Source organism: Macaca thibetana, chromosome 14 (genome assembly GCF_024542745.1).
Source record: "Macaca thibetana thibetana isolate TM-01 chromosome 14, ASM2454274v1, whole genome shotgun sequence".
NCBI classification, from domain to species: domain Eukaryota; kingdom Metazoa; phylum Chordata; class Mammalia; order Primates; family Cercopithecidae; genus Macaca; species Macaca thibetana.
Window position 1 is genome coordinate 80,285,291 of NC_065591.1, and position 26,673 is coordinate 80,311,963.

Below are 26,673 nucleotides of genomic sequence, written 5' to 3' on the forward strand. Positions count from 1 at the left end.
CCTAAGTGGGCTATGAAGCTAGCTTCCTTTTATTCTAATCCTTCCTCTTCTACTTACTGTCTAAATAGGGAAGTAAATTAGCTTCTGTTTGCCTCAGTTTCCTCATGTGTACAATAAATGAGGTAATAATGCCTACCCCATAGATTGTTTTGGATATAAAAAGATTCATTACATTTAAGGAGTTTAGAGCAGTGCCTAGCAGTTAGCAAGTACTCAATAAATATAATTACTCCCTAGCTTCAGCCTTTTCTTGTTCACTGGCAAATGCCAGTGCAGCTGAGCCATCATTAGTTATTTATCCATGTATTCATTCATTTAACAAATATTTTTTGAGTATTGAGTATGTGATTGGCACTGTGCAGGGTGCAAATGTTACAGAAAATGAGTAAGATACAGCTTCTCTCTTTAATAAGTTCATGGTATAGTGTGTGTGTGTGGCGGGACTAGAGATGATGGTGTAAAAAAGTATTTCAATTAAACAGACAATTCTAACATGGGATGATAAATGCTCTAGCAAGAAGCACATGGCTCATTTGGATCATAAGGTGGGGAACTGAATGCAGTCTCAGAGGGCCAGGACAGGCTTTCCAGCAGAATTGATATCTAAGATGAGTATGAGTTGGCCAAGTGAGAGTTGGGGGTGAGGTGGGGTAGGTGTATTTCATACTAAAGTGGCTGCCTCTCTAGAGGCCCTAGAACAAGGAAATTGTATAAGGATCAGTGTGGAAGGTCAGGCAGGGGGTGGCCAGAAGCAAGGCTAGGCGAGGGTGAAGGAGTCAGATTAGCAAGGGCCTTTCCTATTATGCAAAAGAAATTTGGCTCTATCCTGTCCTACTCAGTGGAGAAGCTCTGAAGTCTTCTAAACAGGGTTTAAAACACTTAGATAGTTTCTCTTGTTTGAATTAGTATCTTTTATTTCTAATTATTTCTAGAAACATTATTTCTAATTTCTGACAGAATTTACTCCTTCTACCTTTGGGTCCCTCTGTTTCTCTGTAGGCCTCTATCATGGCACTGTATTGCTTTATTGAACTTACTGTTTCTAATCCTGCCTTCCTTGGGAGACTGAGGGCTTCTCAAAGATTGTTTTTTATCTATCTCTGTATCGCTAGGAGCTGGAATAGTTATTGATGCTGCTGAGTAGGCATTCAATGGAAGCTTGATTTAAAACAAACAAAAAAAAGTTGATTTTAGAAAGAAAGCATTTTTTTCTTATATTTTTAGGACAAAGCATTCTCAGATAAAATCTGGCTATCAAGTCAACAAAGTGAGTAATCTTGTTCACTCTGAAGGCAGTGTGAGTGCCATGAGGTGCTGCCCAACAGATTTCTAATCCACCTGTCCTCCTATATGTTCTTTATTAATCACTGCTGGGCAAGCACTGTGCTAGGCACCAAGGGAGATATAAATACACCGAAGACAGCATTATATAGTTGTGAAAATGTTACTTATGTACACAAAACAAACTCTATAATCCGAGGGCCTAGCACAGTGGTGGTATTGCTCAGTCCTCAGTCAATGTCTGTGAATAAATAACAAGTGAATAAAGGGTGAGGGATATGTGTGAAATGTATGATATACATAATAAATGCTCCAAGAGTCCAGATGAGGGAAAATCTGTGAGCTGGGTAAATCTGATAGGGTCTGATTGAGGTGTCCTAGCCTTGGAAGATGAGTAGGATCTGGAGGGATAGAAGGAAAAGGTGGAGGACTCTAAGGAAAGAGAAATAGCATGAACATCACTTCATGCAGACTAATAATGCCTGAAGGATATAAAAGCCATTGGAAATTATGAAAGCTCTGAAAACAATTGAAGTATATTGGAATTCACACAAATGAACCAGTTTTCTAGGCATATTGTAATTTGGCCAGTGAATGCGGGGAGACCAGCAGTTGCTTTAGCAGACAGCCAAAGTGGGCCCTCATGACAATGCTAATTAAAGCAAAGTTAATTAGTTAATTAAAACAGAAGTGGCAAATGGCAGTTTCTAAATTTCAGTTAAAGGTGGAGGCAGCACTAATGATTCTGCCACCTGACTAGAATCCCAAGGGAGGGTTTTGCCTTCTGAGAAAATTTGTAACTTCGAGCTATAGGTCTCTGTCATCAATTTAGCCATGAAAGGCCCGTTGCATTTTAGAACCCCAGTTCCATGTGCCTGGAAATTCTGAATCTTGCAGAGCTAGAACTTTAGATTCATCAGATTCAATGCTTTATTTAGGTCAGAACTGGCCTTGTGTTCATTTGTCAATTTGCAGCTGAAGCGAAAGCCTTAAACGGAAGCCTGGCATTATCTGCTTGACAATGATTTGATGCTGCACCATGTTGTGCTGGAAATTAGTGTCTAGAACCAAAATGTTAATCACAGGGACCTCTATACATTGATGGCATAAATAGCATGTTTCCATATAAAAAAATCTGTAGTGACTCATTTCCATTTAAATAAAAATCTCCCTTTGCTATTTCAGTGAATTGAATGACTGACTCCGAGCACTTTTCTATTTGTGCTCTAGGTTGAGCTAATTTAACTTCACAGAAAATTGCTGGATCTGTTAGAATTACCTCTGTCATCTCCTTAGGTGCTCAGAGAGCTCAAAGTGATTCTTTCTCCATGATGAGAGGTGGAAATTTGCTTCATCTAGCCCCCTTCTCACTAAAGATATGAACTACTCTTCAGGCCCCATAAACATGTCTTCTTTTGGGTCTATGATGATGTTTTCCAAAGTAAGTTCTTTGGAGCATCAGTTCTTCAGAATGTTAGGAGGTTTACTTGGAAAAAAAATGGTCTTGTGTATACGTTTGCAAAATGATTAGAAAAAGTCAACAAATGGATGATAGGTTTCTACAGTGCAAGACTTCTCAGTGTTTATCTCCAATAAGAGAATAGAATTTTGTCACCTTTTTGACCAAATAATTTCTTTTTCATGGAGCTATTTAATTTTTCAAAGAATACACTAATTTTCCAAAGAAAACAGTTCATATATGCTCAGCTCTAGTAATCATCAGCTAAGACCTTAGTTTAAAAACTGCTGCATTACTCATTAGTCATGAGACAGTAGGCAAGTCTTCTCACCGTGCAGGACCTCAAATTCCTCATCTGAAAAATGGGAGGATTGTTGCTTCAACTTGCAGTATTTTGTGACAATTAGAAATGTTAGACTAGTTATACATATGAAAAGTTCTGTAAGGTGGCAGAACATAGTAGGTAGGTAATAAATGAACCATTTCGAGGGACTACTCTGATTTGAAACTTTTTTCCAATCTCCTACTTCATGCTCCACTTCATCTTACTTCCTTCCTCTTCTTTTCCCTCTTCTCTGTTCCACTGCTCTTCCTTCTATGACAACTACCACCGTGACTACTACTAGGTGCTAACATTTTAGGCACTGTGCATTGGATTGTCTAACAAACACCTGACACCCCCTTTTCTCTTTCCACTTCCATATTCTGTTATATTAGATAGTTTGGGCCAGTGTGACACAAGGGCAATTCTTATGGGACTCTGAGAAGACTTTTGTTTTCCCTAATGAAAGTACACAATGTGTGGAACCATGACAACTATATTACAATCATTAGTAAAAGGCCTAGAGAATGGCAGACGTGTTTGCCTTTGCATCACTGAACCAAAACCTGAAGCAATCCCCCTCCACAATTTTTATAACACGAGTAAAATGAACCCCAAAGAGTATAAGTGTTTGAAAATAGGCTTTCTACTACTTGCAGACACAATTCTAAAAGGTTGAGGTAGCATTTATTGAATACTTTCTACATGCTGGTACTAAACACTTAATGCATATTACCTCATTTACTACTCAAAATAGGAACTATTATCTACCATTTTACAGTTGAGAAAACAGACAAAAGTACCTTATTCAAATTCATAGCTGAATTGAAATCCAGGTGTGGTTCCAAAGCCAGAACTCTAAACTAGTATGCTGTCTTTGCATTTTCCATCTCTGTACATACACCTTTCCAGGAGCCTGTCCTAACTTTCAGAGACCAAGTTACCATAACCATAGATATTATTATATTCTTCATTTTGAGGTACACAATTAGTATCCTTTTTAAGATAGAGAACCCTTACCATCTGCCATTCCATGTGGAAGGGACACACACAGACCCCATCCAGAAATAGAGGGCATACCCAGTCTCAGATTATAGTAGGCTGTTTCTTCATACACCAGACAGAGGACAGCAGAACAGGGCTGGGCCCAGTATGGTAGATGCTTCTCCACCAAAGACCTACATCCAGAGATTTAATTTACCTATTTAAGCCCACCTGACATCCCAAGAGGTGGGCTCAATGGCATATTAAAATTTTCACGCCTGAGAAGCACAACTCATGGAAGTGATTTGGAAGAACATGTAAAAATATTAGAAACACCTGAATTTATTTGTTTCCCATTAGTTAAGTTGAAGTGTGGCAAACCATGTGTTATACACTGGCTTTTATAAAACTAATTATCAAATGGGAGCTGAATCCCTGCATAAAAGGCTATATCTATATCCTACGATGTAATAAATATGCTGAACATCTTGATTTTGTATCACAGAGAAGAAATATTTAGTTTTGGAGCTCACGGAAGCTATAGAGGAAAAAAATTTTAGTTTGCATCTCTTTCTAATGACTGTGGGTTAAAAAGGAGAGCAGATATCAGATGCATGTGATACAAAAGAATTATAGCTTTCCCTGCGCCTTTTTCTTATCCATATCAAAAGCAGGTTCTAGCTTGAATATTCGGGTTGATGGCAAAAAAAGGAGTCTCCATATAATCAGACTATAGCCTGTCTCAGCTATAATCACATAGACAGATCAAGATTTGCCAAGATTGCAGAAAGAAGACCAAACACTTGCCAAAGGTCTCTCTTTACCCTCTTGTCAGATTCTAACATCCAAATGCACAGATTGCAAAACTGTAAAAACTACATGGCCCTGTAGGAAAAACAAGTTAAAACATTGCAACAAAAATCTTTAGAATTTCCGTTTTCTAGTGGTTGGCACTATCAGTAAAATTTGTTGCTTTTGTTTGTCCCTTTGTTTATTAAATTAGAAACAAAATAGTTTAAAATATTTATTGAACATTACTAGAGAAACATTTTAACTATAGCAAAGCATGGGATCAGTGATCCAATTCTAGAGCAGAGACTGATGACCACAGGAGTGAGAGAGATATCTAATGTAGGGCACTGTTGTCTTAATCTTATAAAAGTTAATAGGACAACTAGGCAGTAAGAGTGTGCACATTTGAAGACAAGCAAAAAAGTACCTACCACATTGCTACCATCCCAAATTCATTCAACAAACATATCAAAAATCATTATTGAGCACTTCTATGTGCCAAGCACCCTTCAAGGTAGAGGTAGGTATTGGAGGCACAGTGATGAGCAAGGTAAAGAAGACCTCCACCCCTAAGGAGCTTGCTGTGCTTAAATTGGAATATAGGATGTGCTATACAGAATGGCAAGGAGCTGGACAACGTAAAGATCAAGATGCCCTGGAAAACTCAGACTGTATAATCAATGTCTCCATAGGTTTGTGCTGCCGTTTATAATGCTCTCTTTGTTATTAAGATCATCTAGATTGTGTATTTGGTACAGTAACTTTCGTGAGTAAAAGAAGACTGACAGTGGTTAACTTAATCAAATACTTAAGTTAATCAAATACTAAAGAAGTGCTTACTGTGTGGCAGACACTATACACATGTTAACTCATTCATTTCTCACAACCAGTCCATGAAGTATGCATTTCTTTATCTCCATTTTTCAGAGGAAAAAATCAAGACATAGAGAGGTTAAGTGAATTGGCCTAAGGTTCTGCACCTGGTAAGTCATGCTGCTGGTATTTAATCCCAGTGCTCTCTAGCACTATACTGTGCTACCTTCAATAAAGTGCCTACTATGTGCCAGCCTTTATATATATCATCTCCTTCACTTTTTACAATCCAGTTTGTCAGATGGTAAAAATAACGTACAGAGAGATGAAGTAGCAGTGGTGGTGTTCAAACCCAAAACAATCTGGCGAGGCCAGTGTTCTCTGCCACCACTCCCATGCTGTCTCCCTAAGGAGCTTTCTCTAGTGAGTTTTTTAGGTGCTCAGACATAGACTCACAATTCCCTCCCTCCATCAATATGCTTGTTTTATATACTCGTCTTTTCTGGGAGATTCTGTTTACAGATTGGACTTGAAGAAAAGCTGATAAAACAAAAGTTTGAAAAATAAATTTTCTTAGCCAAATGGAAAGGCTGATCTTGCAGAAATTTCAGAAAAAGAATGGTTTGTAGAGGAGTCAGGAAGGCAGCTGGAAAATAGGCCAGCAGGTTAGATATATGAAAGGCCTGCTGTGTACAGACTGTGACATAGCCAGGATTTATTGAAGAAGAAGACACGAACTACAGTTTAATTGAATGTCTTGTACAATGTATGTAGAAAGAGATAAGAAGTGTAAAGCAAGTAGAAAAGAGTTGAAAGAGGTAAGGGTACAAGTTAATAATGTAAATGAATTGGACCTTGTGGATAAAATTCAACTCTCCTCTGAATTATTTTCAAACCTCAGCAGACAGTATCTTTACCATCATAATAAGTCATGCTTTGAAGATTTAGGGCTGACAGAAAAGTAGGACTTTATGCAGGCTAAGTGATGGTATAGGAGAATAGTTCAAGCAATGTTATTTAGATATGTAGCTTCCATTTGAAAGCTATGTATCTTCCATTTATTTATCTAGGTTTTAGAAATACTGTTAAATTTCAGAAGAGTTAGCAGGACTGATGTCTTGACCAGCTCTTTTGATGTGTACTTCTTAAATAGAGGTGATCCTTAGTCCCAATGATCAACAATCGGTGTTGCCTTTTTGGTACTTCAACATTTTTCCCAAGCCACTGATAACACGACCTTGTCTTTTGAAGTGCTTTGGGATCGTTTATCACATACGGAAGTTCCTAACATGGGGGAAATCATTGGCTTTTGGCTCTAGATTCTTTTCAGATTGAAATGGTCGAATAACTACTGCCTGTGATATTGAACTTGGAGTGAGATGAGACTACACACAAAAAAGAACTGGGAAACTGGTTGTTTTAATATGCAAAGTCATTTAGTTGTTTTGTCCTTTTCAGCTGCTTAGACATCTCCCAAAGATTTCATCTTGCCCATTAAGAACTAAAATATAAATCTTACATTCTTGTGCCTCTATTGGATGGGCATTTAAGCACTCTTCTGGCTTGAATAGGTTTAGGCTCGTGCAAGTGCAGTCCGATATGTAGAGTTCTTGGCATTCTGCTCTCAGTATAATCTTTGTTAGTAATATATTTTGACTCTGTTCTGGTGAGCTAGAATTTAACCCACAATGTAACTCTGTCCCCTCAGAACTCAAGGGCCCTTGCCTTGGCTTTGTGACCTAACTCTGCTCTGTCTCACCTCTCAACCTTACTCCCCATATGCTGTAACTCTGCTTTATTAGAGATTTCGACTCCCTGTTTCTAGACTTGGCCTAAGTAACTTGACCCACATCCCATTAACCCCATAAATACCATTTTATGAGAAGGTCCATGCCCTAAGGCACCCTGCCTCCCATGGTTTCATTTACTCAGATTTCTCCCATTTAAAAGACCCAGGAAACACATGCCTCTGCTTCAGCTGTAGGGGCCAGCGCCCCTCTAAGCCCCCACAACTTTTACCTTAAGGTTTCCCCAGAGGAGCCCCTTCTCTTCCACAGGTTGACTAGGCTGCTGGATCTGCTGGCTGCGGAGGATGACTTGCCATCCCCTACATGCATGCGCACCACAGTAGATGTGGTGAAGGCGCTGCGCACATTTCTCTCTGGTTTGGCCAGGATGATGTACACCTTCGGCACAAACATGCAGCCTAGGGCCACTGTGGCACTGAGGCTGACCGAGAAACACATGGTGATGATTTTGTAGTTGCTGCCAAAGTAGATTGGTACAAAAGCTAGCCATATAATGCAGGTCGTGTACATTGTGAAGGCGATATACTTGGCCTCGTTGAAGTTAGCTGGAACATTTCTGGTCTTGAATGCATAGAAGGTGCAGCTCAAAATCAGCAATCCATTGTATCCAAGTGGAGTGACAACTCCTAAGTTGGTGGTGTTACAGATCAGGTAGACTTCTCGAATGCTTGGGTAGTCATGCATTATGTCAGGAGGCTCCATTATAAAGAGGGCAACAATGATGCCCAACTGGATGCATATGAGAATGAAAGCAATCACTAGCTGGGCACAGGCACTCATGAATCTGGGCTTTTTGGTACAGATTTTCTTCTTGCTGCCAGCCAGGATCCTTGCAATACGGTTGGTCTTTGTTACAAGGGCTGAGTAGCTCATGGCTGGGGACAGACCAATGCCAATTCTCTGAAGGTAGCAGTAAATTTGTTTGGGCTTTGCAATGAGGCAGAAGGTACATAAGTAGCCCAGGCAGATGCCAGCAAGGATAATGTAACAGAGTTCCCTGCTTGAGGACTTGACTACTGGTGTATCCCGGTAAATGATGAAGACTACAGTAACAAACAGGGTGGCTAGGAGGCCAAGGCAGGCAAACACCACAGCTGCAATGGGTTCAGGGTCACCCCATCGAAGATACTGTACTGGAATCAAATCACAACCTGCAGAGACACAAACACATATTGTAAAGGAGGAAGAGATGTTGACTTGGGTCACATATCCCTAAGTTACAAGCAGCTGTTTATGATCATTTCAGTTTGTTCCCCATCTACTTTTCTAATTTCAGAATCTCATGCTACTCATTGTTTTATGTATTCATTCAGAAAATTTTAATGATGATAATACTGAACACATACATGGTCTGTGATAGGAACTATTCTAGGTTCTGAGAAGAAATAATGAAGAATGTTTCCTGCCCTCATAAAAATATCAATGGCCTTTTAAACAATTGTAACTGTGATAAGGTTTATGAAGAGTTATAATATGGGTTCTAAGCAGTCTCTGGAAGCAGCAAAGACCTCCTACAATAGGAATTAGCAAATAAATGTGTTGGTTTGATGGAGCTGGGAGTTTCATGGGCTTGGCAAACTTACAGTTAAACTATGTTAACTGTAAGGAAGAGAGGCATGAAAGGAAGCCACTGTATGATAGTGCAACAAGTGGCCTTAGATGATGAGGCTGGGAGGTAGGCAGGAAGGGGATCTTGGAGTTTAGACAGTCCTAGATCAGTAGGAAGTTATTCTGAGGATCTATGTAGAGCAATGACAGGATCAGGTGTGTGTGTGTGTGTGTGTGCGTGTGCGTGTGTGTGTGTGTGTCTGTTTTAAACATTTCTTTGGTTGCTACGTGGGTTTTGGATGAGATAAAGGTGTGGACACATTTAAGACTTATTTTAGAGCCATATAGAGTGTTTGAATGGATGTGGGAGTGTGTGAAAAGTGAAAAAGGTCTGAAATATGACCAACACTAGTAAAGAAATTTCAGAGAATTTTGTGGTTTAGAAGTTTTAGAGGATTCTGTTAAAAAAAAAAAAGGAGGATATTCATTTTTATAAGAAAACTGACCCCAAAGGCAAACAATTGGCACGCAAGGGAAGTGCACCACTCTCAAAATCATTCCTTACTTATGACATGCAGTTTTTAAATTATTTCTTGATTATATAGCAGAAAAACAGTGATAGAATACAGCATCATTTGGATTATCTGTCCTTTACAATTTTTTAGGACAGTGGTTCTCAAAGTTGGCTACACACTAGAATCACCAAGAATACACACACGCACACACAGACATACACACACACACACACACACACACACACACATATAAAATCCTGAGACCTGGGTGTCCCATTGGTTGAGCTTCTGACTTAATTTGTCTGAGTGTTACCTGGGCATCAGAATTTTTTAACAATACTGTAAGTGCCTGTAATGTGCAACCAAAGTTGAGAACCATTGTTCTAGGAGGATCATTCTTGTCACTTAGACTTTTAAAGAAAATAGAATTGAGATAGCTTCACTGAGTAAGTAGGAAAGGAGGCAAGTAATCTGGAGCATTGGACATTTGAGGAATATAGCAGAAATGACTAATTTCATGTCAATATCTATTCTCCCCTTCATTCTCAGCAACAGACCTCTAATTTCATTTGCGATGGTAAAGGCATCAGTTACAATACTACATTTTGCGTCAATCATTGCTGCGAGATGTGGCATATGAGTAGTAGGTTTTAGCCAATAACATGTAAACAGAGGATTCCTAAAAGGAAAGTGACTCATGGTAGAAAGTAACATTTTTCCCTTATTTACTTTCTTCTTCTGCTGTCTGGCATATAAACCTGATGGCTAGAGCTCCAGCAGTTGTTTTGGACTTTAAGGTAACTTGAAGGACAGAACATGTGTTCTGGATTTGGAAGAGATAAATAGATGGGGCTCCACTCCCTGAGAACCATGGACCCCCCACTACCTGTGGACTATGTATATCCACATCTTCTTTGTTTAAGCTTCCTTTATTTATTTATTTTCTTGATCTATGCAGGGAAACTAAATCCTTATTGATAAGGAGTAAAGTTTCCTGTTAACTTGTCCTATCCCGTGATAAAGGGTGTTGCAGTCAGTGGCTTTGAATATCAATGGTTACTGGGAGGCAGGGGAGGCAACAACTGGTAATGACAGCAAGGAAGCATGTAGTTCTTTCAAAATATTCCTAAGGGTAGCTTCGTTGTGAAAAGGGAAGGGAAGGGAAGAAGGAAGGGAAAGAGAAGTGGAAGGGGAAGGGGAAAGGGAATGAAGGGGAAGAGGGAAGGAAGGAGAAGGGAAGGGGAAAGGGAGGGGAAGGGGAAGAGGGAAGGAAGGAGAAGGGAAGGGGAAAGGGAGGGGAAGGGGAAGCGGAAATGGAAGGGAAGGGAATTCTTCCCCTTATTTCTGCCCTGCTGCTGCTTTGCTTTAAGATCTCACATTTCAGAAAGTACTGTTAGTACTACAATTAAAGTCATAATGGGTTTAATAGGAGTTATGAGCTAGCCTGGGATTCTCAGCACACTTTGCAAAATGTTTCTATGGGAAAATGTATTCTTACTCTAAATAATTGTGCATTTAATATCGAAACAAAGGGCTTTAAATTTTAAAAAATTGTGGATAGCTCAGACTAAATACAACTAAATACAAAACAGTTGTGTTATATGACCTCGTTAAATATAAAAATATATATCTCATTGCTAATTAATACGCCTATATCTATATTTCTAGTCATCTACATTCCCATATGCTTCCTATACAGTTGGAATTCAACCTCTGATACTTTAGTATGCCATAGAGTTTAGGCTTATGTTTACAAGTTTGCTCCTTGGAGAAGCTATTTTACAAAAGAAAGTATTAATCATATATATACATATATATGTGTGTGTGTATATATATATATAAATATATATTTTTTGAGACATAGCCTTGCTTTGTTGCCCAGGCTAGAGTGCAGTGGTGTGATCTTGGCTCACTGCAACCTCTGCCTCCTGAGTTCAGGTAATTCTTGTGCCTCAGCCGCCTGAGTAGCTGGGATCATAGGCACGCCCAGCTAATGTTTTTGTATTTTTAGTAGAGACGGGGTTTCACCATGTTGGCCAGACTGGTCGAACTCCTTGCCTCGAGTGATCCACCTGCTTTGGCCTCTCAAAGTGCTGGGATTACAGGCATGAACCACTGTGCCTATCCCATTCCTATCTTTATTATTTCATAATAGTTCATTTATAGCAATGATTTAACAATAAAATTTATTAAACATATAGAGGTCTTTTCTACTGCTAGGTCATAAGCTACTAATGTCTATAGCAATTTACTTATATAAGAAATGTTATGTTTGTATATAGGGCAGGAATCTTTTAGGTAAAAAAGAATGAGCTGGAAAAAGTAATTAAACACTTCAGTTTTACCCTATTTTTTCCTACTGTTCTGCTAAATCTTAATTGTTTTCATCTTAATGTAATTAGCAGTTTAATTTATAAATACTTTGCATAGAATAACATTTACTACTATTTTTATCAGATATATTTTTGAACTCTTCATGTTCAGCTTATTAACATCTGTGTGAAACTAAAGAAAACTCTAGATATATGTGTTAAAAATGTACATGAGGCTTGCCCCTAATGTGATGTAATTATTTTCACAAATTTATCAGAATTTATGTATTTAAATGAATGTTTCTTTTATTTAATGTAAACCATTTAGAAAGTCTTACATTTAGTTTGATGCTGCCATTGCAAAAAAATACTGTTGTAACTATTCTCTAAGAATAGCAAATTGGACTCTGATTAAAGGGTTATAATCACTGAATCTTAGGATTGAATAAGATCTTAGGGTTTCCAAAAAATGGATGTGTATCACAATCACTTGGGAAGCATACAAAACTATAACTCACGAGTCTAAACTCAGAAGATTTTGAGTCAGTACATTGTGGTGGGGCAAACGAAACTTACTTACTGTAATGGCAAGTTACTGGAAGTGTATCTAGAGGATACCTAAGAGTCTAAAGTGCATATAATGTATAGTTTTATTATGAGTTTAATCAATTTAGCATATTTATTATATTTTAAATTAAATAATCTTGATCATGTTAGTGAAATTCCTTCCTAACAAGCATATTGCAGTTTCTCTGGTTCTCAGAAAATACACAATATTATATTATTTTCTAGAAATGCAGTTGAAACATAGATTAGAAAACTGCGGTCCATTTTCTGATAACATCTATTTAGGTAGCTATTCACTTTTCATTTTTCTTCCCTTTTATACTTGATTCATAAGTCTGTGGTTCTCTTGTATAATCCATCGTTTCATAGTTTGAACTGACATACATTGAAAATACAAGTTTTTCTTTTTTTAAAGAGGGAAAGTGAGCTGCCAAAACTATATTGTCCACATTCATTCTATTACTTCACTAATGTGTTTCCCATAAGTCTAATAGCAGAATGGATGATCTACTGATTTTCTGGACCCCTAAAAATGATGTGACTGCTCATTTACAGCTGGTACTCATGCTTAGTGTTTGGTTGTTAGTTTTGCAGTATTAATATTCCTGTAGTTACTAGTTTCTAGACTGCTGCATTATTCAAACCCTGTTCCCAGTGTTTCTTCAGGGAGAGATGCCTGATGTTCTGTAAGTTGGGCTCAACAGGAGCTCCTTACCAAGCTCCTACATTCCTGTATATTTTGGATAAAAGAAATTGCTACTTAGAATCTCTGAGAATAAGATGTATGTGCCCTCAGCTGCTGGTTAGGTCATTTCAGGCATACAATGAGAGGGAAGATATAAGATAGATTATAAAAAATGGATCTATTAGAACTAATACGGGGATACAGAACTGACAAGGGGCTGTTGTGGGTTTCCCCTTTGATATGCGAGCATAGATCTGCCCAGAGTACAAGGTGTTAACGGTAACTAACAATATCATGCTTGCTTTCCATCTATTTAACCGATACGTCATCTTTTTGCCTTTCCTTCTTTCTTTACCTCTGTGGATTTGGATCTCATGGATGTTGAACCAGGATCTCAGGGTGATACAGAATCAGAATTCTTTCTGTAGTGTTCATATCCTTGATCCTTTAATATTTTTTCTTTACTTAGCCTGAGCTAAGGTTTTTCATCACTTCCATAATTCAGAGAATTTGAAGTGATGGGTGTCTGTGTGTGACGTGAGACATTGAGGAAACTCATTTCTCTCTGTAGCACTTACTGTATTTATAATCCATTTTGTGGTGGGGGAGTTTGATTGATTATATCATTAAAGTCTGTCTTCTCTACTTGACTAGAAGCACCCTGATGATAGGGAGTTTGTCTCTTTTGCACACAAATGGGTCCTCAGTACTGAGCATAGTGCCTCACTCATGTGGTTAATACAGCAATTTATAAATTAATATATTTTCTATACAATTAAATACAGAATTCTAATTCTAGGGCATGGATAAGTCATTCTCAAAAAATGTTTGTGTTGCCTTTAGAAGTCCCAAGTCACAGAACTATTATGTACTGTTTTAGACAGAAGTCTAAAATCAGTTCACTACACCTGAATTTGAGTCTAGTTTCTGGAACCCAAAGAGGGCAAAACTAGATAAGCAGCTCAAAAACTTACTTCCGCCTAGGGATGTGACATGGTTCACGTTAGAAATATTCCTTGTGGGCAGGTGTGGTGGCTCACACCTGTAATCCCAGCACTTTGGGAGGCTAAGGCAGGCGGATCACAAGGTCAGAAGTTCAAGACAAGCCTGGCCAATATGGTGAAACTCCATCTCTACTAAAAATACAAAAATTAGCCGGGCATGGTGGCAGGTGCCGGTAGTCCCAGCTTCTTGGGAGACTCAGGCAGGAGAATCACTTGAACCCGGGAGATGGAGGTTGCAGTGAGTCGAGATCGCACCACTGCACTCCAGCCTGGGTGACAGAGTGAGACTCCATCTCAGAGAAAAAGAAATATTCCTCGTGCTGACTAGTCATTTGGGATATTTTTAATGACTGATTGATTAATCTAAATTTTGAGTAATTCATTGGATCCGGGAAGTATGTATAGAGGAAAGAATGAGACAGTAACCAGTAAAGTCATTCTTTAAAAAGTGCCATCCAACTATTAAGGTTAGATAGATGTACTTTTCTTAAGAAGGTTGTTAATCATAACTTTTGTTTTTTTTTTTTTTTTTTTTTTTTTTTTTTTTTTTTTTAGTTTAGGATAGGAAAAAAATAGAAAAGTTCCCAAGTTTTCTTCAAGGAAGGCATATTCTATAGTTGATTGATTTTTACCATTACCTTAGCATGAAACAAAACATGGCATGATCGCTTTCTCCAATAAAAATATAGTCTTTATCCAAGGTGTTAGGCAAGTTTTATTGGTAACTGCCCCAATAGGAAGCTGCCATATTCCTCTTTATGTCAGTATCAAAAAACAAAAAACAAACAAACAAACAAAAAACAAACAAAAAAAAAAAAACGAAAGAGACTGACATTTATTGAATGCTTACTATGTGTCAGGTGCTATCCCAGAAATTTCATGTAATCTTCACTATAAAAAATGAGGTAAATATCATTATTTCTATTCTTCAGAGGGGGCAATATGAAGTTTAATTAGATATGTTAACTTTCTGGGACTGAGATTAAAACTCTGTGGTTATCTACTAACTTGTTTAGTTAATTTATTAATTTTATCTTTGCTACATCAGGGGAGGCAACTTGGTCAATTACTCCTCTGAAAGAAGTCCTGAGTCTATTTAGTAGGAAACAGAATCATGATTAATTAACAATGTCTACATGGGCAAGGTGGGGCTAGTGGTGGCATAAATATTTGATAGCTTTATCTTAACATAAATCCATTCTTCCTCTTGAGAAATCTCATTGGTTCAAACCCTTCAGCAAGATTTTCATTCTGGGCTATGTGTCCTGCGAGTTGCTGGCCAGAGACACTGATTGATCAGTTGTTTTTCTTGGGTTCCTAAAGTTTTCTAAGCATAGAACATGTTGTGAATGATCATTCATGGGACATTCCTAACTTTGCTACGGAGTAGACTCATAGCCATCCATTTGTCACTGGACCTAGCCTATTCCCCATCCTTCAAGGTTTATTATACATTTCGTTTTAGATTCCCGTAATAGAATTCCTTCACAGAGCTGAAAATTCAGTTATAGTTTTTATTTCTGTTTTTTATTTATTGGTTATATTTTATAGGGGAATTTGAAATTGTGTGCAAAGATTTCTTTTATAATTAAGACATAAAGAATGATTTAATAGTACTGCAGAGTACTAAAGGGAAATGTGATCACAGATGCACATTTGTAGGGAATAGCTTTGAAAAATATGACTTCCGGTCATACCGCACATGAATAAGAATGGAAAAACACAGCATGTGAATTTAAATAATAAACTGTGCTAACTGGAACAATTCCCTCTCTTTCTACTTTTCTCCTGTCCCTTTTCACTAGCTAACTTCTCCTTATTCTTCTATTTTCCACATTCTCTTTAATGATTACAACTTTTCTGATTCCCTGAGCCTGACTGACAGGTTCCTTTCATGTGGTCAAACAGCTCCCTGGGCCTGTACCCGTCATAGCACTTGCATTCATACTAATTGTGTATTAGTATTGTCTCTTTGACACGGTAGATTAAGCAATTTGAGAGCAGGAGACTGTTTCTTTGCTTATTGTTGTATTTCTAGTGTTAGTCCTAGTACCTGGCACACAATAGGCAGTTAAATAAGTTGAATGAATGAACACGTGATTAACAAAGAAGAGGGCAAGTAAAGAATAAGGAGACATGCACTTCATTTTCACTTTGCACACAAATATTTCCTATTAATACGAGCCTTTTACTCTGTGTCTCAATTTTTTCATACATGAAATGAAAATAACACAGACTTCTCTTATCTATAATTAGGGTTTCAATCTGGAGAAACCCTTGTAGAATAATTCACAGATGAGAAATTAAAGACGAATGACCTGAAAAAGGTCAGTGAAACGATTTCTTAGAAATAAATTTATAAAATGCTTAAAGTTGTTTTTGTATTTTATTGAAATAAAATACTAAACTCATCATTTTAAAACCTATAGAGTATCAGTGGAATTTTACACACGTAATAGGAGCTATAATTTGGGTTTTACAATTCGTTTCTATTTACCTTTGCTAGCTTGCTAGACCCTTGTCAAGATCCCTTTCCTGCAGTTTTAGTCAGACTCATAAAATTGCTTATTTTGCAAATAAGCTGCATACTAAAAAGCACTTTCCTCCTGTAGCTGGTCTTCCATCCAAATGTTCAATAGCTTTCTGATTTTATGATTCAGAATTTTGCAACCACTCTCCAGGCCCCACTATATTCCTTCTGTGTTCCCATATACCTTGATTTTCTTTTCCTTTGAGGCATACTAGCACTGTTCTAAGACCTCAAATTACATTACCTTTCCTAAGGAAGTCTGCAAAATTGTATGCATATTCTGCCACAGATTTTAACTCCCCTTTCTCTTCCCAAGCCTATTTGTTCCTAAATTTTCAGTATCATAATATTGTAAGTATTCTCCAATTGAGCTATGGGCATACATTTAACTAACTCAAATGCTCATGTTTATTACAGAAAGAAAATATGGGGACAAAGTGCACACATGTAAGAAAAGTGTACAAGGGGAAAGATTTATGCCTCATCCCACCCATTAAAGAGATCGAACATTGTTCACACAGCACAGCTACATTTCTCTCTTGAGCACCTACACCATTCATAGCACTTGGTCCACACTATGGTGATAGAAAGGTAATTGTTTGTTCCTTTAAAATAACGTATTCACCAAATGCTCAGGCTCTGTGACTTTACTCTGCCAGGCATTGTGTTGAACACTTTATTCTTATTACCTTCTTTAATACCTACAAGGTTCTCATGAGATAGGGACCATTATTTCATCTATTTTCAGTTAAGGAAACTATTTTCCACTGGAACTAAAGAGCATTTGAAAGGAACCATAGAAAGAGAAACACAGACATAGAGAAAAGCAGAGGGAATGTAAAGGAAACAGCCAAAATCAAAAATCAGATATGCAGAGGAAAAAACGCTACAGCATAGTAATGTATCACAAGAGAATTACAATGTCTTTAGGAATTGTTGCTGATAGTTCAGAGGGGAAATCAGCAAAAACCTCTAGGAGGGAAGTGATAATACCTATCTGCCTACCTCTCAAGGATTAGTGTGAGGACCATATAAAATAACTTGAACAGTGGCATAATAATTATGAAGTGAGAGAAAGAGGAAATGGGGAAGTGTATACACAAAACGGTGTGACTCAGCATCTGCTAAAGTGCCTATCTGTTTTATTAGATTATCCTATATTATTCTGGGGGAAAAGCCAGGCTATTTTCTCTTTCTAGCTTGTTTAGGTATATATTGCCCCAAGTAAATGGTATTCTGTTGTCTTAAATTGTAAGTACAAGGCAGCCCATAATGCTTTGAATTTTTCATCACTTCAATTAATGTGATTTTTAAGAGGTGTCAAGATAGGAGTAATTTATCTGCTTCGTTTTACTCATATAATATATCAATGCTTTATGAAACATTTTTCCAAATAGGTTAGATAATGCAGAAGTTAGCACTGTATCATAATGTTTTATGTTCTAAGGGGAAAATGTGGTAATTTATTTTGGGTAAGCTACATTGACCAAAAACTGAAATCAACGAAACCACATTATTGTCTTCAGTCTGGCCATATCAGAATGGTTTTTGACCACAATGCCATTGTTTTGGTCAGACCACAAATTTATCATTGTAAAGAAGAACGTGGTGAACATTTTTCATTGAGTGGTTTCTGGCGAGATGAAAACTGGTTTATGTTCTTTTCTGGGACCTGTTTTGATAAGTTCCATTAAGAGAGAGGCTTTCAGCACTTTTTTTCTTCTTTAGTCAGTGGCATTTACAAGTTTAAATACACTGTCTTTTTGACTTATCTTGTAGGAAAAAAATTATTAATTATTAGAAGTTAATGAACACTGAGAAATTGGAAGAGTAAGAAGGCATTTTAGAATTTATCAATGTGTAAGCCCTGGCGTCTCATTTTAAAAGAACCAAAACACAACATTGTTGTTTTTAGTGTTAACTGAAACAACTTTATCAAGCTTATTGTTTGAAAACAAAAACAGTGCACACAATTTTTCACTGCAATTTAGAGATCCTGTTAGAAAGAATCCAGTGATTCACAGTCACTTCCATATTTCCTGCAGCAGCATCTCAAGGAAAAAGTACTAGTTTTACAGAAAGATGGAACAGGGTCTGAGCCTTACTCTGCTACTTAGTGAGTGGTCATGAGCACGGACATTTTCTATTTTCAAACTCAGTTTTCTGTAAAATGGAAATCATGATTCCAACCTTTTTTAAAGTTTATTTTTATTATTTTAATTTTTATGGGTAGCTAGTAGGGATCCTAACCTTTTTGAGGTGTCAGGAGAATTAGGTGATATAACACAAACTTCCTATACTGATAGGTGACAGGTACTCAATACATGGGGGATTTCTTTCCTTTCTTCCATCCTGTATTCATTTCTTTAGTGAATATTCGTTGAATATCTACTATGTTCTAGGAGCTTTGTATTCTCAAATGAGGAAAATATACAAAAGTTACTGTATTTTGGCTTATATCCTAGCTGAAGGATCAACAGTATATGTTCAGCAAAAATACATTAGTACATAAACAATATAAAATAGTATGAGGTGATATAGAAGGTAGTGAAAAGAAGAGGTAGAACTGGATACGAGGGGTGTTAGTTGGTAGTATTAAACAGGTTGCTCAGGGTAGACATTTGAGCAAGGACTTGAGGAAGGAAAGAGTAATAGTCATGTGGTTATCTGCAGTGATGCCTTCCAGGCAGATAACTGCTAGGGAAATTACCCTGGGATAAGAGGCTTTCTGATCTTTAAATGGAAGAACAAAAGGACCAATGTGTTGGGAGGAAGGACCAGATGAAGTGAAGGGAAAAGTAGGTCAGACACATAACAAAGGACCAGGTCATACAAAACAGGAATTTGTAAGTACTTTGGCTTTTACTTTGAATGAAACGGGAAATCAGTGTAGATTCGTATACAATGGAGTAACATGACTTGGCTTATTTTCTAAAAAGATATCTCTGCCTGGAATGTAGAGGAGAGACTGTAAGTAGGGGCAAAGGTAGAATCAAGGAGAAAAGTTAGGAGGTTATTTCAGCAGGAAGATGATTAATGATGATTGTTAGGCACAGTTACTGGAGGTAGTGATAAGTGGTGGAATTTGCGATATGAAGGAGGAGCCAATGGGATTTCTTTACTGACTAAAGGATGTGCAAGACGTCAACAGATTAACTCCAAAGTTATTGGTCTTACCTAATGAAAGAATGTGTTTATCATCAGATGAAATGTAATAGTAAGGATAAAGCAGCCTGGGAGATCAAGAAGGTAAAGACCTGGATTTCAGTGATGGAAGTGTAGAATTTAAGATATCTATTAGATATTCAAATCAATATGTCAATTAGGCAATGGAATATTTAAGTCTGGAGATTAGGTGAGAGATCTGGACAAGATACTTAACATCAAAATGTTTATTGTATAGATGATATTTAATGGCATGAATAAAACTGGATGTGATCACCAATGAAGCAAGTGTAGACAGAAAAGAAAATCAAGACTGAGCTCTGGAGCACTCCAACACAATAGCCTTCATTTTATTTAAAACACATAAATGTAAAAATATCAGTGGCAATAGATGCTAGATTCTTTTTGGGAAGGTTAATTTTTTTATTTTTAATTTTGCCAGTGGAGGAAAATATCAAAAGTGTATAATGAAGTGATCAGTGAAACTAGAAACCTTTTTTATCAGGGACAATGATAAGATAAAAAAACAAATGGCAGGTGCCGTTTAGTGTTGTCACAGCTTATGGCTTTCTGGGATTTCCAAGTCACCATTAAACTTCTATAATTTATTCATTTAGAATCAGAAGGGCTAATAAGCTAATCTAAGTGAAGTTAAAAGAGATGTTTATAACAGTAAGCTTAGTTCAACAAATAAAAATTGCCTACTCTCTGCCATTCACTGGGCTAGACAGTCACTGACTTAAAAGGATCTTACTTTCAAATGTAGAAGACATTTAATAAACACATGTTAGGCTGGGCGCAGTGGCTCACGCTTGTAATCCCAGCACTTTGGGAGGCCGAGGTGGCCTAATATGGTGAAACCCCGTCTCTACTAAAAATACAAAAAATTAAAGGCAGGGCGCGGTGGCTCAAACCTGTAATCCCAGCACTTTGGGAGGCTGAGACGCGTAGATCACGAGGTCAGGAGATCGAGACCATCCTGGCTAACACGGTGAAACCCCGTCTCTACTAAAAAATACAAAAAACTAGCCGGGCGATGTGGCGGGAGCCTGTAGTCCCAGCTACTCGGGAGGCTGAGGCAGGAGAATGGCGTGAACCCGGGAGGCGGAGCTTGCAGTGAGCGGAGATCCGGCCACTGCACTCCAGCCTGGGAGACAGAGCGAGACTCTGTCTCAAAAAAACCAAAAAAACAAAAAACAAAAAATTAGCTGGCGTGGTGGCAGTCGCCTGTAGTCACAGCCACTTGGGAGGCTGAGGCTGGAGAATTGTTTCAACCTGGGAGGTGGAGATTGCAGTGAGCTGAGACTGCGCCACTGCACTCCAGCCTGGGTGACAGAGCAAGACTCTGTCTCAATAAATAAATCAATAAATTTAAATAAATAAACACAGGTTAAAACTTTCCCCAAATTTTCTTGTTCATTCATTCTTAAACCAATCCATCTATCTCTCTATTCATTTTTCATTACTATATTTTAATAACTTTATTAACAGTGGAGTGATAATAGTATTCTTGAACAGTTAATGGGCACTAAACTATTTGTATGCTATAAGATTGCTCTAATAATCTTATGAACTAGTTACTACTGTTATCTCGATTTTATGGAAGAGAAAGCTGACACTCACAGATAAAAATTTCTGTGCTTTAAGTCGCACAATGAGTCACTGGTGGAGTGTGAATTTGAACATGGGCATGTTTGACTCCAATACTTTTTGATTTAAACCACTACACTCTTAGAAGAAAATAAAGATGAATTGTTGCAGATTGGTATTGTATGCAGGCCAAATTCTCAGCTGTACTTTGTTATACTACATTTGCCATAAATTCGACTTCCTTAGATTGTACTGTTGAGTGTGTAATGTAGTGAACTTATCTAGGGAAACCTAAAAAGTGCTTAGAGACCTGGGAATTCTATTGTTAAACAAAACAGTCACTTTCTTTTACAGCTGATCACCATTATGTTTAGTATTTAGGAAAGGTTATTCCCATAATAGAGGCTTTGATGAAAAAGCGACCGTGAAATGGTGGTGTACTTGCTCTGAATATTATATTGGAAAAAGTATTTTGAGACACACACACATTCCTTAGATATGCCATGTATCATTCCTTATGGTCTTTTTTTCTGCCTGAAAATTCATTTCGGTTTTACCTGGTTAGCATCTTGTTTTCACATACATAAATTCCCTTTCCACCCAGAAGCTACCTCTGAACTTCCAAGACCCGGTTAATTTCCTCTCATCAACATTTACTCCATCCTAGCACTTTCTTTCCTTCCTTCATTCATTTCTGCATTTCCTCCCCTGTCTTTTATTCCTTCATTATACAAACATTAAATTGATTCCTATGCTATGGCAGGGATACTTAATATACTGAAACTGCCTCTTTATTTTGCATGTGTCTCTGGTCTAAGCGCTGGGATACTTGAGAGTAGGAACTGGGGCTCAATCACTACTGTGTGCCCAGTACCGGATCTAGTGCTATGTTTGGCACCTAGTTGGAACTCAAATATTTGCTAATGAATAATTTCATCCTTTTTGCCACCACTGCATTTGGTATGTGGTTTAATTATTGTATGTATTATATGTATAATTTAATGCAATTATTTAAGGTTAGGTATCTTCCATTTATATTTGTATCATCAGAACTTAGCACAGTGTTAAAAAAAAAAGAGTAGGAACCTGATAAAATATCTTTTGCTGAATGAATTATGAATGATAGATAGCCAGCTGTATAGTATATGCTCCTGTTCAGATTACTGTCTAACCTAGAAACCAAGAAGCTAGATAGCAGAATTCTGAAAGCTTATTCCAGTTTCAATTAACAAGAACTATTTATTACAATTGTAATAATAAACTAAACTTGTTTCTCATCTAAACTCATAAGAAATTTCCCCTAAAGAATCAGAAACAAATAATATTTAATTCCCTCCTTTCCTCATCTAAGTTTAATTATAATAGTCAAATAGCCAGCACATTTTAAGTACATTTGGAATAAAAAATATTAGAGCAGCCTGGAGATAATTAACATGGGACCAGCTTGAAGCTGATTTTTTTTCCCTTCTATAATTTTCTGAAAATACGGGGCTCTAAAATGTGATTGTGGAGGGAGACAGGTAGTATAGCATAAAAATCCCAGAATCATAGCACCTGGGATTTCTTTTCCACCAATTTTGTGATCTTGTCCATGTATAGAATGTTCCTGAGTTTTGTTTCATTCAACTGTAGAATAATAATATCTACCTTAAAGGATTCAAAAAGATAACGCTTAAGATAGTTATAATAATTGGAAATGAAAAGTAATCCTCCCCATGTTTTTATTTAATGTGCTTATTTATTAAAAGGTTAAAAAAAAAAGTCCCAAGAAAAGTAGGACAAGTTGAGGAATACAAATGAAATGCACATTTGTAAAAAGAGAGCAATTCAAATGCGGGAGTTATAAAACCTGCCAGTGGTTTCACCTCTTGGAGTTCATCCTCTGCTCCCTTCTTTATTCTCACCAACATCTCTTTGTGTAACTCTGTGGCTTTTTTCCTCTTAAGTGAAGAGACAAATGTTCCAACCTCCAAAGCAATTAGGTAACTCAGGGAACCAAAGGAACTTCCTAGAGAATGTCCCTATTGACATTAAGCTGTTGACACGTATTGCCTTGGAAGGAATAAAATGGAAGCGTTTTACAGCTTTGAACTTACGTAAGATATATTTCTTTTATGATTGAAAAGCAGGAGATAATGCTAACTTCCTGTCATAAGGCTTCCCACCTGGTTACTTCTTGAAAGACACAATATTTTTGCTCTTTCCTTTTACTTAGTTTATTGGAAGGTTGGCAGCATCTGGTAAGTCCCACCTGGAAGTGTTTCTGTGGCTTTGGACTGGGGACCTAAGATCTTTAGAGCTCTTACTACTTATATCTCCTCCTAAATTCTTTGATAAAAAATAAATTAGAGATTCTTTCTAGGACAATTTTTGCAGATATGTGGCAGGGAATGGTGTCCCAGAAAAAGCGTCTTGGCAAAGGCTTTTTAGATAATTCTCTGAATGTCTAGCTCAAATTGTTGCCTTTCACTACTTTTTCTCCTTTCTTTCTCAAACCAGACCACACTTTTCTCAGAGAACTAATTACCTTGTTCTATTGATTTTAATTCCTAATCAAATCTTTGTTGCTTTTGATTCACACTACATTGTCCTTATCCAAACCACTGGTAGATTCACATTGATTTTTGCAAAATTTCCTTACTCTTATCCTCTTTTTATAATTCCCAACTTAGTCTTCTGTTTTAAAATCTTATCTTTTAGTGTTAAATATTTGAATAGCTCAAATAGTATGGAATCATTTAAATTATAAGATTTTTAAATATGCTGAGAAAAGTATAAATGGTATGGTACAAATAAAGTCTATATTAAAAAAGTTAATATTTTGTCATATATGTTTCAAATTACACACACACACACACACACACACACAAGCTATAATTAAAACCTGTTTTGTAACTCCCATCTAACTCCCTTTCTTCTCTTACCAGATGATACTGCTATTCTGAAATCTGTATCCTTCCTTTTCATGTTTTTATACAATATCTACTCTTCACATTGTGACTATGTAAATAATATTATAAAGCACTCCATCATAATTGCATTTTCTTTTCTTTTCTTTTCTTTTCTTTTCTTTTCTTTTCTTTTCTTTTTTCTGAGATGGAGTCTCCCTCTGTCGCCCAGTCTGGAGTGCAGTAGTGTGATCTCCACTCACTGCAACCTCTGCCTCCCAGGTTTCCCAGCTTCAAGCGATTCTCCTGCCGCAGCCACCTGAGTAGCTGGGATTACAGGTGTGCACCACCGTGGCTGGCTAATTTTTTGTATTTTAAGTAGAGACAAGGTTTTGCCATGTTGGCCAGGATGGTCTCGAACTCCTGACCTCAGGTAATCCACCCAATGCAGCCTCCCAAAGTGTTGGGATTATAGGCATGAACCACCGCACCCAGCACAGTTTCTTTCATATTTAATTTTTGAATATTCCTGGAGATAATCACCTTGCTTAAAACTATTCTCTCCACTGGAATGTAAACATTATAAGACCAGATAGTTTTATCAGTTTTGTTCATAGAAATATTTTCAGCATTTAGAACATTGCCTGAGATGGGGTTCACAACACTCAACTCCAAAATATGGCACTTTGGCATATTGAATATTTTAAGCTGAAGGAGTTTGAGAAACAGCAGGTGTGGAAAGACTTTATGTCCTTCTCACATCCTACACCCCTGAGGCAGGTCATAAGACCCTCACATGAGAGGTGCCCTCCTTAGACCTGGAGCAAAGGAGCATCCTTATCTCAGAGGAATCTGAAGGAACAGGCCTTGCTAAGTTTACCTGAGTTTACTCATGTCCTTTGTCCTATCTCCTTTCTCTACAACTCTTCATTTTACATCAAACCTAGCATAGAAACAGCCAGGTTTAACTGCTTCTTCAGGTCCTTATGAAGGCTCCAGTGTTACATAAAACTTGTATTAAATAAATACATATGCTTTTCTTTTGTTAATCTGTCTTTAGTTACAGGGGCCCCAGCCAATGAACCTAAGACTGGTAGAGGGAAATATATATATTTCCTCCCCTGCACCTGGAACAGTGAAAGTGCTGGATATACATTTATTGAATGAATGACTAGATGACTGAATGGATGAATAAATGTTTTACAATTTCCCTTAAGATAAACTTTAAAATATTTACCATAGTTTCCAAGGCTCTCCAAAAGGTGGCCTTTGCTTTCTTGTCTCATTTCTCCCTTATAGTGTCAGTTCCATCTTAGTTCCTATGTTCTGTGTCCACAACACTCTTCTCTTTCATTTTAGTTTGGCCAGCTCCCATCATTACTCCAATTTTTGCACCCCCACAATTCATTGAAGAGGCAATTTTAAATATCACCTAAGTTAGCTTTTATTGTTATGGGCTCTCACACCATTCTGGTCTTCTCTGTTGTCAATACTCAGTATCTTATTATTATTACTTGTCAATATTTGGGAAAGTAATCTCCACGAGGGCAGGGATCCTCTTTATCCTATTCACTGCTAGCATAGGTACCTGTTAATTATAAGACAAAGAATAACTGCTTGCTGTCCTCAATGAAAATAAGTTGAATTGGGGACATGGCCTATGTTCTGACCTCATCCTCCATTTATTTCTCATTTCTTTCATGTCTTCTTGGTTCTCATACCAGATTGTCTTTATTTCTCTACCTAATTCCTGGTTACTGGTTCCTAAGAATTTATGACTGCTATTGAGAATATGGCTGACTTACAACATTTTAATGACTTTATTGATGATGATACATTCTCATAATATTCAACACTCTGCATACATGTTTACACACACACACACACACACACACTCACATGTATTTATGTGTTAAAAAAGGAACTTGTAATCCTACCACCTGTAAACATCTTAACATTAGGTAGCCTTCATTTAGGATATTTTTCTATGAAAAAAAATATACACATACAAATAGTATATGGCTAAATATATAGGTAGACATTAATGTCAGTTGATTGCTACTTTGTTTTCTGAACAATTGTTTAATTCCAGGTGGGCTCAGATTTCTTAGCCATGCTAATAATCTTACGGGAGATCTCTTAGCCATGCTAATAATCTTATAGGATTATGTTGGCATAAAATGAAATAACATTTCCAAGATGCTGCAAACAGTTCCTGTCACATAGAAAGCATTATATATGTACTGATTGTTGTTATCACAATGAAGGCACTGACCCAAAGGTAACTTGAGCTGTCACATTCTAGGTTGAAGTAAGGTAACTATAAGCCAAGTGCATAGAAGAAAGGCTTGCAGTGTTTCCTAAAGCTAGCCCCGAGCTTTTCTGTGGCAGGCTTTGGAATAGCTGAAGC

At 37.3% G+C, this 26,673-nt stretch overlaps 1 protein-coding gene across 4 annotated transcripts in view; it reads right to left on the bottom strand.

The window, feature by feature from the left end:
• The window catches only part of GRM5 (glutamate metabotropic receptor 5), a 573,672-nt gene that overhangs the window by 55,156 nt on the left and 491,843 nt on the right, over positions 1–26,673 (bottom strand). For all 4 annotated transcript variants that reach the window (XM_050755524.1, XM_050755521.1, XM_050755522.1 and 1 more), the window contains exon 8: positions 7,671–8,610. In XM_050755524.1, coding sequence (XP_050611481.1) covers positions 7,671–8,610 — 940 coding nt within the window. The remainder of the gene's footprint in view (positions 1–7,670; positions 8,611–26,673) is intronic.